Source organism: Vicugna pacos, chromosome 12 (genome assembly GCF_048564905.1).
Source record: "Vicugna pacos chromosome 12, VicPac4, whole genome shotgun sequence".
NCBI classification, from domain to species: Eukaryota; Metazoa; Chordata; class Mammalia; order Artiodactyla; family Camelidae; genus Vicugna; species Vicugna pacos.
In genome coordinates, this window is record NC_132998.1 from 21,733,001 (window position 1) to 21,750,514 (window position 17,514).

Sequence of the window (17,514 nt, forward strand, 5' to 3'; positions counted from 1 at the left end):
GGGCGAGCGGGGCAGGGACAGCGGAGAAAGTTCCCTGCTCAGCTTGGGCCCGCCCCCAAGCCCGAGCGCCGGGCGGGGGACGACGGGTGGACTGAAAGCTGAGGAATTGGCAGTTTCCGGGAGGTGGGGGAAGCAACCCGGAGCACAGCCGCACCGGACGCAGCCATCGAAGTGGGATCCTCGGGCTCCCCAAACTTGCTAGGGAAGAGCAGCGCGCCTAAAACCGTCCCGCCCCCACCTGCGTCCGCGCAGGGAGTGCCACGACCGCGTGGAGAGCGTCCCTGGCCTCAGGGGGCGGGGCCCGCGGGGTGGGGGCGGGGCCCTGGGGGGCGGGGTCGCTGGGCACTTCAGGGCCCGGGCAGAGCGGGGAACCGGGCGGGGAAGCCGGGAGGCGGCGGGAGGGGCCGGCACGGCCGGATTGAGCGGCGGCCGCAGCTGCAGCAGGAGGACCCGCCGGCGGCTCGGGGCCGCGCGCCGGGAACCTCGCGGGGCGGGCGGGCGCGGCACCCCCTGCCTGGCCGCCTGCGCCCCGGGGAGGCGGCCCGCGCGCGACGGGACCAGCAGCATGAGCAGCGGCTACAGCAGCCTGGAGGAGGACGCCGAGGACTTCTTCTTCACCGCCAGGACCTCCTTCTTCAGGAGAGCGCCCCAGGGCAAGCCCCGCACCGGCCAGCAAGTGAGTGGCGTTTCTGGTAGGCGCTGTAGTCCGCGCCGGATCGCTCCCGGGGGATCTTGAGCGGCGGGACCCCAACTCCACGTGTCTCCGCGGGGCGCGCGGGGGATGTTCGTGGGGAAGGAGAAGGGGCCCGTGGAGAAGGGGTTTCTGCCTTTTCGGATCCCAGGGTAGTGCCCTGAGCTTGTGCCTGCCGGCGTGCGCTGGGCGTCCTGGGGAGGGAAGCTGGAGGAAGGGCGGGGAGGCTGCGCCAGATGGCCACTGTGGCTCCGCCTCGGGCGGCAGGCGGCTGGGAAGCAGTTCTGAGAGCCAGAAGGCGCCCCTCGGCCACTCCCCGTTTCCCCTGCGCCCCGGGACGCCCTTCGCGCCCCTGCAGAGTCAGTGATCCGGTCCTCACGCCGGCCCCCACTATTAGTCCGTTCACTGGCCTGTGGCCCCCTAATTAGTTTGGGGGCCATGGAACAGCTAGGAGTGGCCGTGGAAACCTGGCCTCCGCTACCTTCCCGGTCCGGGAGCCTCTGGAGGCGGGGGTTGGGGGTAGTGCTGAGAGAAACGCGGAGCCTGACCTTAGCAGGCGCTAAATCTTGGTGGCGGGAGTCAAAGTTGCGTTTCCAGTAAAGTCAAGTTTATAGGAGCCTCGAATGTTTTGCAAACAAGTTCCGGTGCTAGGTAGGACCAGCCGGAGAAAGCTGAGCCTTAACGGCTGGTTTCTTCCTTTTTTGGAGGAAGTGTGCGGTGAGAAGCATGACTTGGGAAAAGATGGGAAGGGAGCTTGGGCCGGTTTTACCGACCGTGACAGTGTCTTTCGGGGAGGCTACTCCGAAACGGGACACTTGGGCAGACTTCTGAGTCTGGAGCTTGAACCCGGCGGCCTCCTGGCCCTGGAAGCCACACCGAGGAAGCCTTGCCAACCCAGACGTGCTCGTAACAGATTAGAGAAGGCTGGAATGGAACAAATTGGGTGCTCTTCAGAAACAGCAGGCGCACGCCGAACATTGCCGTCAAACTTAGTTCTGGATACTAGAAGCAAGGAAAATCGTTCAGGGCCGGATGATGGGTTATGGGAGTGGTGAGGACAGAGTAATATGTCAGAGTTTCCTTGCCAGGCCTTTTAAGTTTATTTAAGTACTTTCTGAGGTCGAATTTCAAAATTTTTAGGATTCGGAAGTTCTAGTCGTTTGAATCTCTTAACTACCAAAGCAGAAGGAGGGGGAGGGGGATAGGGAAGGGCAAGAGTGAAGTCAGGTGCCCTTACTCAGTAGCAGATAATCCCGCGTGAAGTCCTGGTTCAATAGGCCTCCCCTCTTTGTTGTTTCCAAGGCTTAAGGCCGTACTATTTACTAGTCACTTTAAATGCTGGCTTAGTCAGCCGTGGCTTCTATAACAAATGCCCAAGGCTAGGTGACTTAACAACTTTGTATTTCTGACAGTTCCGGTGGCTAGAAGTCGGAGATCTGGGTGCCAGCATTTTGCGTTCTGATGAGGGCCACTTCCTGGCTGGGAGACAGCTGACTTCTGGCAGTGTCCTCACATGGAGAGAGGGCTGCCTCTCTTCCTCTCATCCTCAAGACCTGATAACCTCCCAAAGGCCTCAACTCAAATCCTATCACATTAGGGCTTCATCATGTGAATTTAGGGGGGCGGGGAGCACCCCCCATAGCAAGTGACACTTTGTATTCAGTAGAGTGTATTCTAATGACATGAGTTTGCTGTGAAGTTTGGAAGTCAGAAATACCTAGCCTCCCCCCACCCAGCCCCTCGCCAAATTATTCATTAGAAGAATTGTATTTCCTTATGCACTTTGCTTTTCTCTGTCTTTCTTGGCCTCCCCTTTCTTTCCCTTCTCTACTTTCTGTTTTCTCCTTCCATTTATGTAGCTGTTAATTTTTGACACTCTCAGTAGACATTGTCAGAGATGGTTGCGCTAGTTTGAAGTCTCTTCCAAAGGTGACTAGCATCTCCAGAAAAACTGGCTGGTCTTGGATTCTCCAGGTGTGAGATGCTTCTTGACAAGGGCCAAAGTATCCAGGTTAAACTTGTATGAGAGTGCTTTAGTGCTTTAAAAAGTAAGTATTTTTTTCTGGATTGAAACACATACAGTGTTATACTCATTAATTTATGTAATATTCATCTAATATGTATGATACTTATGTTACTTATTTAGCATTTAGAATTAATTTAACATCAGTATGAAGTCTGTGCTGAAAATCAGGATGGTTAAGACCTAGACCTTTGCTTAAAGAGCTTCATGGTGTTTTGTGAAGCTTTATTGCCTGTGTGTTTCCCCTTCTAAACACGGTACTGCACGGTACTGAGGTAGAGGACTTAATTTGCCAGTTGGAGAAAGTGTTCTAACTGAATTTTTGTGGGCATTTTGGTTTATTTAAAGAGTGAATCTGATAAGATTTGTGAGTTAAGGAAGTAAAACTTATCATAATTTAAAGCAAGGAACTCTTAATACCGAACATTTCTTTTATCTAAAGTTAGAGAAGCCTTTTTTTCAATTTCTGTACTGGTGATTCTGAGAATTGGGTAAACACATCTGATGTATAGTGTGCAAGTGAAATTTATCATTTCTCTTAGAGGTGTTGCCATAAGGATGTACTGATAATAGTGGTATCTTTGGTTCTGTACCACCTGGTGCAAAAGCCAGGAAAATGTGGTTTCTAGAACTCCCGACAATATCCGGAGAAAGCAAGATGTTTGTGGTAAATGCAGGATGGAGAGAAAGCAGGAGGGAAGGTGAGAAATTTCTTTCTTCTCTTGCCAGGCAAAGGAACATAGCCCAACTTCTTTCTGTCTCCAACAATAACAAAAATATTATCATTTTCTTTCTTATTTTGTATTGGTACCCTCTTTAAGAAAAAAAAAAAGAAAGCAAAGGCTTAAAAACCTGTCTGAAGGATGTAAAGGGAATGAATGCATTCCCCTTTTTGTGAGAGTTTGAGTGAATGTCATGCTTACTGCTGTATCCTCAGGGCCTCCCTCAGTGGTTGGTCAGTGAACGTTGAATGAAAATGGAAGAGGGAACCATAGCTGGGTATAGCTCAGTGGTAGAGCATATGCTTAGCATGCGTGAGATCCTGGGGACTAGTACCTCTGTTAATAAATAAATAAATAAATAAATAAACCCACCGTCCCCCCTCAAAAAGGATGAATGCTTTCTTGGTTTGATAATTATTGGCTCTTTACGGGTTTTCATTGTACCCTGTCTTATGATTCTCCCAAGAACCCTCTATCAACATTAACCTAATGAAGGGTAAGGCCTTGTTAAGTGATTCGCCAAAGGCCCACACTTATGTAGGAGAAAGGCAGAGCTCAAGTTTTGCTGACTCAAACTGTGCTCTCCTTTTTGCTGCTTCTCAGCTGTAAAATGTAATTTTAAAATTCCGTTTTTCTTTTGCAAAATGGACACCTGTAATTTAGGAGTTTCTTAAAATTTTGACCCCCCTGTCCTGCACACATCTTCATTACAGTGTTCCTAATTCATACTTGTGGGTTCACTTTTGTTTCGTGCAGAAACAAGAACGCAGCAGTTCTGTAATTCATAATTTTCCTTTTCTACACATTCAGGCTTCCAAAAGTAGAAATGGACTAAACTTTTAATGTAATCTACCGGAGCATGCCTGACTCTGTTTTTTTCTGTAAGCTGAGGGGTGATCAGGTTTCTTCTTGAGCCTTTGACAGTTAATAGGAATCAGGAAATGACACTGTGTTCGCTTTAGAAGTTGAATAGTCAAGAAGTATTGAAGAACTTGAAATTTTTCTGAACCGTCCCCACCTTTAAAAAAGTTACGCTGAAGAATGGTTTAAATAGGCAAGACTGAGATTTTTCATATAACAGGACTCAAGTTTGCCCACGGGTTTTTTAAAATTATAATTGAAATATTTTTGTGGTTCTCTGTTTCTGTGTCTTATTGCTAGAATCAACAGTAATGAGTTGCACTATTTTATTCAGTGTTTCCGTTAGAAGTTTTGGCTATAGATGGCTGGTGGGGAGGAGCAAAGAATAGTAGTTTAAAACATCAAAGGTATTTTGGATCTACTTTTATACTAACATTGCATCCCTATATGTTTATTGAATATAAACATTCCCAACAGTCATTTTGCCGGGTGCACAGTCACTTGCACATCTTGTCGCCATGTCTGATGTATTCTGTTCTTACACAGTATTAATCCACTGGAATTTTGTGTTTGTGTGAGCAGGACTCACAGAGACTCATTCCTTTAACTGAATTTCAAAAGAAAATTAGTCACCAGTCTTATATACCCACATACATAAACAATACACTCTCTGCCCCCATTTCTCCTTCTGGCCAACTTGCAAGATTTGGAATTATTTGGAAAGCAATGACACAAAACATTTATGAAAAGAAAAGCTAAAAATATCCAATAATGTGGTTATTCTTTTTAGACTTCCTTTGGCAGTCAGTGCATGTCATACTGTAAACATTCCTTTTTCTGGGATGAAAAAAAAAAAAACCCCAAAACCAAAAACCCGAGGCTGACCGAGTGCTTTTAGTGTGGCCTGATCACCCTTTCCTAGCCTGGAGCATCAGGGCTTGCTTACTCTCAGCCTCTCACTTGAATTGCTGTCTTTTGATAAAGGCCCCAGTTTGCGGCAAGCCTTTCACTTCTGATTTGTCCCCGGGCCATTAGCTAGCTGGGCCCCTCTTCAGAAGGGATGGTGAAAGACAGCATAGGATGTTATAAGATAGATACTTGCGAAGATACATCTTGGCTAACTTGGCTGGTTTGCATCCTGGTCTCATTGAAGAGCTGATATATACGTTGTCTGGTAGGTTTTAATCTGGCTAAGCAAGCATTGCCTGTACCACAAGGCCCGCCCGCTGTTCACTCTTTGATGCAACAACATTTAAATAACAGCCCGTATGAGGACTCTAGTCAACATGTTAGCCTTCTTCAGTTCTTTTCAGGATCTTGGTTATTCCCCATCACAGAACCTGGGCCTGGAATTGCTTCCCTCAGTTCTTTTTCCCTTGTCAGCTTCCATGTCACCTTCTCAGAGGCATCTTCCCTTGCCACCAACCCAAAGTAGGAACCCTTCCCTTTTAAAGTCTTCTGCTCTTTCCCTTCATAGCAAGAGATATAATTTGTTATTACACTTTGCTTAGGACAGAGACTAGCCTATTCACCCAGTGTGTAAAAGAAATGCCTGGCACTTGGTAGGCGCTTGAATGAATGAAACCCTACTCATCATTTTGGGTGGAAGTCCTAGTACTTGGTACTGTGAGTTTTCCTTTATACACAGATGAGCACTATTTCCCCCTCTCCCAACTGGGCCATAAACCTCCACAGTATCTTACATATGGTAGTCATTTAAAAATGGACAATGATGGTGATATATCTGTTACTATTAGTTTAAATATGACTCACTTTATATATATTTTCCCCTTATTTTAATAAAGCCCATCATTCATTCATTCATTCAACGACTGAGGTTATTTTTGGAAACTATTTTCATTATGAAAGGCAAGAGCAGAGAGGTGAGGGGATGGCTGCCTGCTTGGAATTGGTGATTCAGGAAGACTTCTCTAAGAAGGTGACATGTGAGCAGAACTGCCTCACACCTACAGAGCAGTGAAAAAAACAATGTCCCTAGCCTCATTTAGTAATATTTTTAGGGTTTTTTTTTTGGGGGGTGGTGGTGATAATTAGGTTTTGAAAATTTATTTGCTTATTATTTTAATGGAACTCCTGGGGATTGAACCTAGGACCTCGTGCATGCTAAACAAGCACTCTACCACTTAGCTATACCCTCCCACTTAGTAAAATTTTTTAAAAGCTTATCAAATAGACAAAGTAAAAACATCTCTCATTTTTCTTTACAGAGTTTGCTCCTTTAGTAAAAGGCAACTTCTATCTGTGAACGGTTTTTCAGGAACACTCCTAGTGTGCAACGTCTGGTAAAGCTATTCCGTCTATTTAGATGGAAATGTTGACAGATGTGTATCCCTGTAAAATAAAACACATTTCTCTGTTGACATCTGTCTTAAAATTGGGGATGACTGTGTTACAGCAGAAATGTAATCATCCTATAGTTCTGGTTTGGCTATCAGTGGCTAGTCAAGTGGTTTTTGTTTACTTGTTAACTTTTTATTTTTTTAAATAAGGTCAGATACCCACCAGGAAAGAGATGTCAGAGCCCATTAAAAAAAAAAAGATTAAAATGTGAAATAAATGTAAAGATGTCACAAAATAGAAGTTACCATTATTCTAAAACTGTGTTGCCCACATAGGGGTAGTTATTAGCCACACATGGCTGTTGAGCACTTGAAATGTGGCTCACCTGATTTGAGAATTGCTGTAAGTCCGAAATACACACTGGATTTCCAAGACAAAGGGAAGAGAATGTAAAATGTATCACAATGACTTTAAAATACTGATTACATTTTGAAATATTTTGGCTATATCGAGTTAAATAAAATTAATTTTTACCTGTTTATTTTTTAACGTGGCTATTGGGAAATTTAAAGTTAGTGGCTCACATTATATCTCTGTTGGACAACGCAGTTTGCGTAAACAGCGCTAACTCTTGCCAGGGGTGTGAGGCTCCATCCTCTAGATGCCTGCAGATGGATGGTGGGGTGCAGCTGGGCGCCCTGGGAGGAGTTTTCTGTGTGGAGGGGAACTTGCCCTTTTCTCTCGGGAATAGTTTCAGCCTGGCTTGGGTCACACACACCAGCATTTTGGGGTTGTGAAACTTGTTTGTGTGGGACTCACCTTTCTTCACTTATAAACTGATAGGATAAAACCATCCTAATGGCATTCTAGCTGCAGCTCCGCCTTCAGTGTGTAGAGGAGAGGGCTCATCCTTTCATAGCGTATAAAAACAACTAGAGTAATCTGCGTTTTATGGGCTGTAATTGCTCACTGCTGCTACATGATTCCATCAGCTAAGATAATTTACTAATTATATATTGCAGCACTCAGTTCTTTTTCCAAATACTAAACAAAGTGAGGTAATTAGAGGAGGAAAAAGGATGAACTGGGGAATTGGAGACCAAAAGAATAGCTTTAGAAGATCCTGGATTGAAAGTTTACAATGTAATCAGCAAAATGATTTCATGAAATTAGTGCAGTTTGGGTAAACTGTTTGTGTGTGTTAAAATTGTGAAAGGAGTTTTCTAAATTCATTTCTCAAGTGTTTACTGAATATTCACAGTGGGCTAGACTGGTGCTAGGGATTTGGTGAATAAGACCTTGAAACCTCTTAAGGAGTTTAGTTAGATCAACTCTCATCCATAATAAAGAGCAAGATCTTAGTTCAAAATTTGGCACCATCTTTGTTTTGTATATGCTAAAATTAAGTAATTTCTCATAAGCATGTTGTTAGTAATAGAAGGATTTTAAGATTTTATAGGTAGCTAGAGCAATAAGTTCTTACATTTTTAAAAAATAAGAGTGCTCAAAATCACATCACAGATATTAATATATATAAATATTATTTTGCAGAATTGTTTTCCAGTTTTTAAAATTTGTTTTGCACGTGTATAATCATACTGTACTGACATCTTAAAAAATTGTGATGTAATACACATAACATAAAATTTGCCATCGAAACCATCTTTACGTGTTCAGTAGTGTTAAGTATATTTACACTGTTGTGTATCCAATTGTCAGAACTTCTTCATCTTGGAGACTGAAAGTCTGTCCCCATTAAACTATAATTCCCCATTTTCTCCTCCCTGCCAGCTCCTGGCAGTCAGCATTCTTTTTTCTCTAAGTTTGACTGTTGTAGATGTCTCTCACAAGTGGAATCATATCATTTGTCGTCTTGTGACTGGCTTATTTCACTTAGCATAATGTATCTGAAGTTCATCTATGTGTCAGAATTTCTTTCCTTTAAGTCTGAATAATACTCCATTGTGTGTGTAGATCTCACTTTGTTTATCCATTAGTCAGTCCGTGGATATTTGCTGCTTCCACCTTTTGGTATTGTGAATAGTGCTGCTATGAACATGAGTGTACAGATACCTCTTAGAGACCCTGCTTTCAGTTATTTCAGGCATATACCCAGAAGTGGCATTGCTGAGTCGTATGATAATTGTATTTTTAATTTTCTGAGGAGTGCTGTACTGACAGATTTGAATCCTGCTATTTCAGCATAGAATTATGAGATACTGCTGCAGGATTTCAACCATCATTTTATTGTCTACGTTGTATTTTGTTGAATAGGCATTATTCCTCAAGTGAGGGCAAACATGGATGTTTCTAACTTTTGCTCTTATACATAAGACTCCAGTGAACATCTTAAGCAAGAAACCTTTACCATTGTGGATTTTTTTTTTAAGGATAGATGTGCAGAATGGAGGGAGCCTGAGGGACTAACCATTTTTATGGCTCTAGTTATTTGTTGCTGATTTAAGGCTATATTTTGATCTAGTTTCATTGCATCCTTAGCTCCACTGAATGTAGTCATTAAGATAGAGGAAAAATTTCCTAAAGACATCCCATTGTTATTTGATTTGCATTCCTTTAACTAACAGTGAATTTAAATTTTTTTTTTTTGCACTTCTGAGTGGATCTTCCTCTTGCTGTGAACGCTGTTCGTGGCCTTTGACCATTTGTTGGGTAGGTGGAAATCTTGAGCGAGCTCTGTGAGTCTCATGCATATTTAGCTGGGTAGATGCTTCCCCTTTTTTGTGGTCAGCTGAACTTCAGGTTATTTTTGACTTTGTTTGTACCAAAGGGACATTGCATATTCTGGCCTTTTGAAATACTTTTAAGAGTGTGTTTCAGGCTGACATCACTGAAACTCAGAGCAAAATACTTTCTATTCCTATAATTACAACACAGGAAAGGCATGGCTAAGAAAGCATCAGCGTCCTGTGAATACACTGTGGAATACAGAGGATGGGAGCTGGATGATGATGTGTCGCTTACTAACCATGTGGCAAAGGGTGACTGGGAGTGCTTGTTTCTCTTTGAATTTCAACAAATGTAGCGTCAGTTTTCCAACCATGATGGTAGAATTTGGAAGAATCCAAGTTCTTTTATAAATAGACTAGGAATTGATAAAAGTTTAGGACAAACTACTAAAAAACTCCACCTACAAAAGAGGGTCTTTATACTGTTTACTTATAAGCTGTTGTCTTCGGTTGAAAAACTGCAATTGGATGAGATCTGGCCTCACAGTCTACATTAAGGTTCACCTGTGTCGAAAATGGTTGCTTAATCTCTTATAATCTGATTAACAGCTAGTTTGCCCTCATTTAATTTTTTTCTTCTTTCAGGATATCTTAAGTGAATCTTAATTAAATCTTTTATAAAAGGATGCGAGGAGTTTGACTTTAGGTATGTTATTCTTAGACAACTCAAACTTACCCTGAAAATTTCCCCCAAATGATTGTTTCCAGGAATATTTTTTGATAATTTGCTAATTAAGCCATAGAAATTTATGTGTCTCTGGTATAGTTCTCAAATGGCAAAACAAACAAACCAAAAAATTTTTATGAAAATAGAAAACAACATAGCTACACACGTTACATAGGAGAAAAAAATACCAACACCAAAATGAAGTTGAACATTCCATAGTGTTTTACAGTTAAAGGAGCTTTCCAAGGGAATAAAAATTGAATTGGTTTATTTGGATTCCAGTTTCAGTGGAACTTTGAGAAATTAAACAGGAGTTTTATTGGTTTAGGCCGTAAGCAGATCCAGGTTTAATAGCATGGCAGAGGTGAATTCAGGGGTTACTTGGCTGTAGTCAGTGATTTCCCAGCTATGGGAAAATGTAAATATTATGTAGGTGGTTTAAAGAAACAATAATATTACTTTTGTCCACTTAAGGCCTGTTTCTGTTTGTTTAAATGGGCTCGTGGACTGCTCTTTCTTGCCAGTTTTCCTTTGAGGGGAAGTACTGCCCTTTCAGATCTTTCTGAAGTTTGAAAATTCCTTTCTTGCTTTCCCTAATGGCCTGTGCTGGCCATGTGGTGCAGGCGGTTGGATTGAGCGGGGTGGCGCTGCTGTGCTGAGGTGTGGGGCCTGGTCCTCTGCTGCCCTGTGGGTCTTAGCTGGAGGAAATGTGTTCTGTAAACTGTACCCAAAGCATAATTGTTCCTGCCGTTTGTTGGAGAGGATTTGGAGGTGGGTCATGTAGGAGGAGTACCTTGCAAGAAAGGCAGACCTAGCAGCAATATCAGCAAATCAACGTGAAATCCATTCTCACCACGTGTAGTCCTGGGCAGTTTTAATTAAAATGGATCTTAGGGGAGAAGGGCCATATAGGGATAGGGGGCAATGTAGGGGTAAAGGAGGGGCAGTATAGGGGTAGGGGACTAGGAGGTGCAAACTTTTAGGTATAAATTAAGCTACAAGGATATATTGTACAATGGGGAATATAGCGAGTATTTTATGACTATAAATGAGTATAACCTTTAAATATTACGAATCACTACATGTGTACCTGTAACTTTAGAATATTGTACATCAACTATACTTCAATAAAAATAAATACATAAATCTTTATAAAAAAAATAAAGTGGATCTTGATCTTTTCAGGTGAGGCTATTACTATTTAGGTAAAAAGGGACTGGATTTTGTTATGGGCTGAAAGGACAGTGTGTTCTTGATCGATTTATAGATTGATTGGTTGATTGATTGCAAGCAGTTGTATGAGGCAGCCTGAGTTCAATCAGTGCTACCTGTGTTGTCCTGGGCAAGTCATTGCACCTCTTTAAGCCTCAGTTTCTTCATCATGGAGCAGTAGTGTTCCTGGCACATAATTAGCAGTAATAAATATTAGCAATTATTAGTTTTAAAAGCTCTTACTGTACATAATCATGTACTTTGAAGGTACTAGGTTGAGTGGAGAACTGACAGTGGTTGAGAGAGATTTGAAGTGAACCTAATAATTCAACCAAAGAATGAAAGATGGCAGGAAATCAGGTTGTGTCTCTTTGATTTTATGGACCAAAATAAATGGAGAGCCTCAATGTAATTGATCAGGAAGAAGCTTCAGTCATTCCTGGACGTTTCATTTTTCTTTTTCTTTTTTTTCCCCTTCTGTATCACTGTAGTGCCTTTGTTTGCTGGTAAAGGGGCTGATTCCTCCTGACCAAGCCTGAGGCTACCTATCAGAGTCTTCACCCACTTCTTTTTCCTTTAAAGCAAGCCACCCCAGTGGAAAGAGAATGAGCAGGCATATGACAGTGGAGTTCTTTGGCCCACGCCTTTATGTAAAAGTTAACATATGGTGTGAAAGCTTTTTTCTTTTCAGTTTCCTCTGTTCCCCCCTCTCATCTGCCTGTGACTGCCGGATTCTAGCTGCAGTTTTGCTCAAGGCTGCTGGATTGACCCGGTGACCACTGCGGGACTAGTTCTTCCTAGGGGCTTTCCTTTTTCTTCCAGAAGGTCTAAGTCGCCTGGTGCTCATTGTTTAGGGACTTAGTCACTTCACTGTCTTGTTTCTGGTTTTCATAAGGTCGAATCGGATGAGATAATTTATGTGAACTGTGTAATGTGTTGCAAGGGCGTTGCTGTGGCTGTTGCCGGGTCCCACTCCACGCAGGGTGGCCGGCTCTCCCGCCCGCTGCGTCATCTCCTCTCCAAGGCATTTCAGTGTTGCTGGATGCATCCGCAGTTTGGAAACAAGCTTGCTTATGCAGAATTTGAATGCACCCATTAAAGAAGCTCAGCGAGTCATGTGGTCTGCTTGGCTAACCCTTCCGAGGTCATTTATGCCCTGTGAAACTGGTATGAGTTTTGGAATCTGATGGGAAACCTCTTCCTTTGGGCCACGTGAGCCTCCTGGGGTTTGCTACTCCCTCTCTGCCCCCAACCTCCCCTCCTTTTGGTTGTGTGTTTCTTGCAATAAATTGATTGCCTGAAACTGGCTTTATGTTAATTCTGAATACTGTCGTAAAGACTTTTAATCACTTTAAAAGCTTTTAATTTGGGACAGTAAATGGCATTTGAGTACATGTTCAATAAACTAATATTAACCAGTATTATTTCTACTGTTATTAGCATGATCAGTTTAAAACAGTTCGGTAGGAGCTTTTACTGAGACAGTGGCTTCAATAGAAAGGTCCAGGGATCTAAGATTGGGAAGCTATTGCTTTCTGATCTGTCATTTACCAGTTCTGAGAGCTGGAGCAGGTTCCTTAACTTCCTTGAGTGTCAGTTTGGGACTCTTTAATACAAAATATTATAGAGGGGGTTAAATGAGATAATGTGTGGGGAAAGTTCTCCTAGATTATAAATTGTTACAATAATTGCAAGTATGATAATGTCACAGGTATGTTTAGAGATTACTGTAAAATTATCTCCCTTTTTAATATATATCTTGTCTCATATAAACTGTAAGTTCTCAGCCTATCACAGTATTGGAGGTGACACTTGATAATTTTGAAAAGTGAATTTATTCCCTCATCTCACTCATGTATGTCTCTTTTTATCTGCAAAGTGGTGATATGTGTTTGGGGACTTGAACAGTTATTTCTAAGCAAGTTTAAATTACTTTATGAATTGATTGTGGTGTTTATGAAGTGCTTGGATGCTTTGGAAAAAGATGACATCCTAGTTCATTATTGGATGCATCAGGGACCCGAGTAAATTTGGTTTTAAGCCTTCCAGATTGTCCTGTCTGTGAGCTTCCCGAGGGCAACCACGTCTGTCCTGCCCACCGCTGCGTCTTCATGGCTCGTGTGGTGCTTGGCTCAGGCACAGGGGGGCCTGTCAGTGTTTGTTAATTGACCACCTGAGTTTCATTTGATCGGACTTGCGTCTGAATTATAATCAAGAAGAAGAACTTGGGTGACGGTAGTGAAACAGATTTTTATTGGTTTCAAGAGGAGTAATGATAAACAATGGTCGTAGGTTCTGTATCGTGTGAAAGTGAGACATTTAGGTGAAATGGAAAGTACCCGGGGCTGGGGACGGGGAGACCTCAGCCTGGCCCTTTGCTAACTAGCAGATATAACGTCGGGAGTTACTTAGCTCCTTTGGGCTTCAGTTTTCTTCCTCAACGGCCCTGTCCAGTTCTGTGACAAATAGTTAACTTAGTCTAGCTCTAAATTCCTCATTGGAAGGGAAGGTAACAGAGATAAGGCTTGAAAGAGAGTCCATGAAATGTCTCGAGATGCCAAATGAATTTGTTTGGAAACAGTTATCTTAGGTCATATCTGGTCGGGTGGGGTTGAAGTGAAGTGAATTGGCTAATCATTGTTTGAGAAATGTGTAGACTATGTGGAATTATTTCTTTCCTGATGAAGGAACATCTTGGGAAAGAATCAGAGAGGGTCCGTGTATGGTGTATTTCATTTACCCATATGTACTGCCGACAAAAACGGGCTTCATGCAAGCCAAAGGGAATACTTCATTGTTGTGAACGTCTGTATTGCAGGAGTTATAAATATAGTGTCAAGAACTATTTAGGAAAGAGCCCACCAGCAGTGCCGCATTCCTCAGAGACAGGGCAGGATGAATGTGGGAGAGTCATCTGCTCGCCGAGACTGCGCGGGGTCGGGCCCCTGCGCTCCCTGAGGCTGAGTGCTTGCGGGCTGGTGCTGCGTTTGTGGGTGAGGAAGTGCGAATTCCTTTCCTTTGGAAGAGTTAATTTTTTTCTTTTGTTTCTAGTATCTCCTTTATTCCAACTGCACGTATCCTTGCCAGGCATGTTCCTGGAAAACTTCTGGCAAGTTAAGTCCTATCAGAGTATTGTCCACTACAACATATCCAGATGCGAGGCTTCCAGAAACTTCTATCCCCTTGTCCACACTCATAACCAGCCTCTCCATTCGCTTATCCTGAAATACCCAATTCAAGCTTCATTTCTTACAATCTCTCAGCCTCTGATTGCTCCAGGTGTGTTTAAGCACCGCTGTCCTGACAAGAGGAAAATTCTTGAGGGATGGGGGGGTCTTTGCTTCCTAGAGGCCATGTCAAGTGATTCATGAGTGTGAGGATTAACTTGGTTCATTATTGAGACATTATCTTTCCAGAGAAGAATTATTTTTAATCTGGGCAATTTAGAACCTTCCTCTCATATGTTTCTAATTTCATACATACTTTAGAGGGTATTTCAGCAAGACCCTTTGGGGGAAGATATTTCCTTAAAATTGGACTTTTACATTTGAGGGATTATCGGTAATTTAGAAGGATATATATATGTCTAGGTGGGGTGGGAGTGGTTCCTTTTAACTTAAGGAAACTCGGAGATTTTGGCTATTTTAGCTGGAAGGAATACGCTCAAATGCATAATTACATCAAGTTTTGCTTTCTGCCATGGAAATCATAAAAACTTATTTTTCTAGCAACAACTGTTCTTTTCATTAAACGTATCCTAGTATCCCTGAAGTTTTTGTGATGCGTTTTCAGTTTGGAAAATGTGTGATGTGATGATATGAAAAGATGGCTGATTTCATTAACTGCTCACATTTTGTGTTTGTTTTGATTTTAAACGTTGGCCTTATAAAAATGAGTATTGTGTCAAAAAATTTTAATTTTTTGTTGAAGTGTAGTCGATATACAATGTTAGTTTCAGGTGTACAGGAAAGGAATTCAGTCATACATATACATACATACGTATATCTATTTTCAGTTTCTTTTTCCTTACAGCTCATTACACGAAATTGCATATAGTTCCCTGTGCTGTCCAGTAGGTCCTTGTTGTTTATCCAAAATGATTTATGTGAACCAAAATGTTTGCATTTTGTGGTCAGAAAGCACTGAGTCTCCAGATCCTAAGTATCACAGTCATTAAATACTGTTTGAAGTGTCTCTGAATTTACACATAGGCATTCCATTCATTTAGACACTTGCTAATTTTAACAATTTTAGTGATCAAAAGGGAAGATGTAGGCTTCATTATAAAGTAATAGATTTCTCCCAGATGTATAATTTATGTTTCCCCCAAAGACAGAAATATAAAGTTAAAAAGCTGCTTGGAAATGCAGAACCGTTCTTGGTGGCTATCAGTACATGTTGCATCCAGTCACGTCCACCTCAGGAGTAAGTTCTAGCTAGTCCCCAGTGGCTGTTGAGTTATTGAGGAGGAACAGGCAGGGAGAGTGGGGAGAGAGAAAGGAGGTGGGGCCAGGCTGGAGTTCTTGCTGACTTGAGAGGGTTTGGTAGCACTGAATGTGGGTGTCAGGGATGAATCGGGGGCTGCTGGTGTGGGTGACTGGGAAGAAGATGCCGTCATTCACTAAGAAAGGGGATATAGAAGAATGGTCAGATTTGGGGGGGAGGGTGAGTTCAGACAATGAATTGACCCCATGCAGTCAATAAATGTTGAATGGATGAATGTGGGAATGTGTGTTGTAAGATGCCTGTGGGGTGTCAAAGTTTATTTGGTTTGTTGTCCGTAAGATCTGGAGAAGATAGATGGTGCTCTGGAGAGAGCACTTTGGGATTTGTTGAAGCCATGGGGTCTTCAGACAGAAGCATGGAGGACACCAGTGCTTAAGGGGTGGGTAGGTGAAGCAGAGTGTGTTTGCTGAGATGAATCAAGAAGGAGTGGCTACAAACAATAAGTGCTGGGGAGGGTGTAGAGAAAAGGGAACCCTCCTATACTGCACTATTGGTGGAAATGTAATTTGGTGCAGCCACTATGGAAAACAGTATGGAGAGTCCTTAAACTAAAACTAGAGCTACCATATGATTCAACAATTCTACTCTAATTCAAAAAGATATACCCACCCTAGTGTTCACAGCAGCATTATTTACAATAGCCAAGATGTGGAAGCAACCTAAATGTCCACCGACAGATGACTGGATAAAGAAGTTGTGGTGTATGTGTGTGTGTATATATATACATACACACACATATACATATACATACACACACAGACACACACAATGGAATACTACTCAGCCATAGAAAAGAATAAAATAATGCCATTTGCAGCAATGTGGATGGGCCTAGAGATTATCATACTAACTGACGTAAGTCAGACAGAAAGACAAATACATACCACTTATATGTAGAATCTAAAAAAAGTGATACAAATAAACTTACAAAACAAAAAGAGACTCACAGAGGTAGTAGACAAATTTATGGTTACCAAAGGCAAAGGGTGGGGGAAGAGATAAATTAGGAGTTTGGTGGGGGGAGGGTATAGCTCAGTGGTAGAGTGCCTGCTTAGCATGCACACGTCCTGGGTTCAATCCCCAGTACCTCCATCCATCAAGATATAAAAATAAACCTAATAACCACCCCCCAATAAATTAAAAAAATAATTTAGGAGTTTGGGATTAGCAGATACAAACTACTATGTATAAAATAGATAAACAACAAAGTTCTAATATATAGTACAGGGAAATACATTCAATATCTTATAATAACCTATAATGAAAAAGAATTTACATATATATAACTGAATCACCCTGCTGTACACCAGAAACTAACACAACACTGTAAATCAACTATGCTTTAGGGGAAAAAAAAGGCTAGAGAGATAGGAAGAGAATCCGGGAGCCGAGGCAGGGTCCTGCCTCGAGGCCCCTTGGTCAGTAGGACAACTGCAGAAGAGCCAGGAAGGACTGGGGGAGCCTGTAGGAGGTCTGTGGAGACCTGGAGGGGTGCCTCTTGCCTCCTGGGGGAACAGGGTGTGGGGATGCAGTCAGACCGCAGTGGGAGGAGGAGAGGATCCTTGCAGTTGAGCCGGGGAAAGTGGATGTAGGCTGCTGCTCCCTGAAGCTTGGCAGGGAGGGAGAGGACAATGTAATGAAATGAGGAGGCCGCAGGTAGAGGAAGCTTGTTGGGGTGGTGTTGTCATCAATTTTAGATGAGAGACTTGAGCAGAAAGAGTCTGGGCAGTGAGGATGCAGGTGAGGAAGAGGGGATTGTTGAAGAGGGTGGCTGCCCTCGCAGT

General features: G+C 42.6%; 1 protein-coding gene across 1 annotated transcript in view; it reads left to right on the top strand.

Annotated features, from left to right (window-relative positions):
* The first annotated feature begins 342 nt into the window (after positions 1 to 342).
* The window catches only part of RASSF3 (Ras association domain family member 3), a 64,338-nt gene continuing 47,166 nt past the window's right edge, over positions 343 to 17,514 (top strand). Inside the window, exon 1 of the mRNA XM_031683115.2 lies at positions 343 to 676. Within this exon, the coding sequence (XP_031538975.2) occupies positions 566 to 676 (111 nt within the window). The 5' untranslated portion in view covers positions 343 to 565. The remainder of the gene's footprint in view (positions 677 to 17,514) is intronic.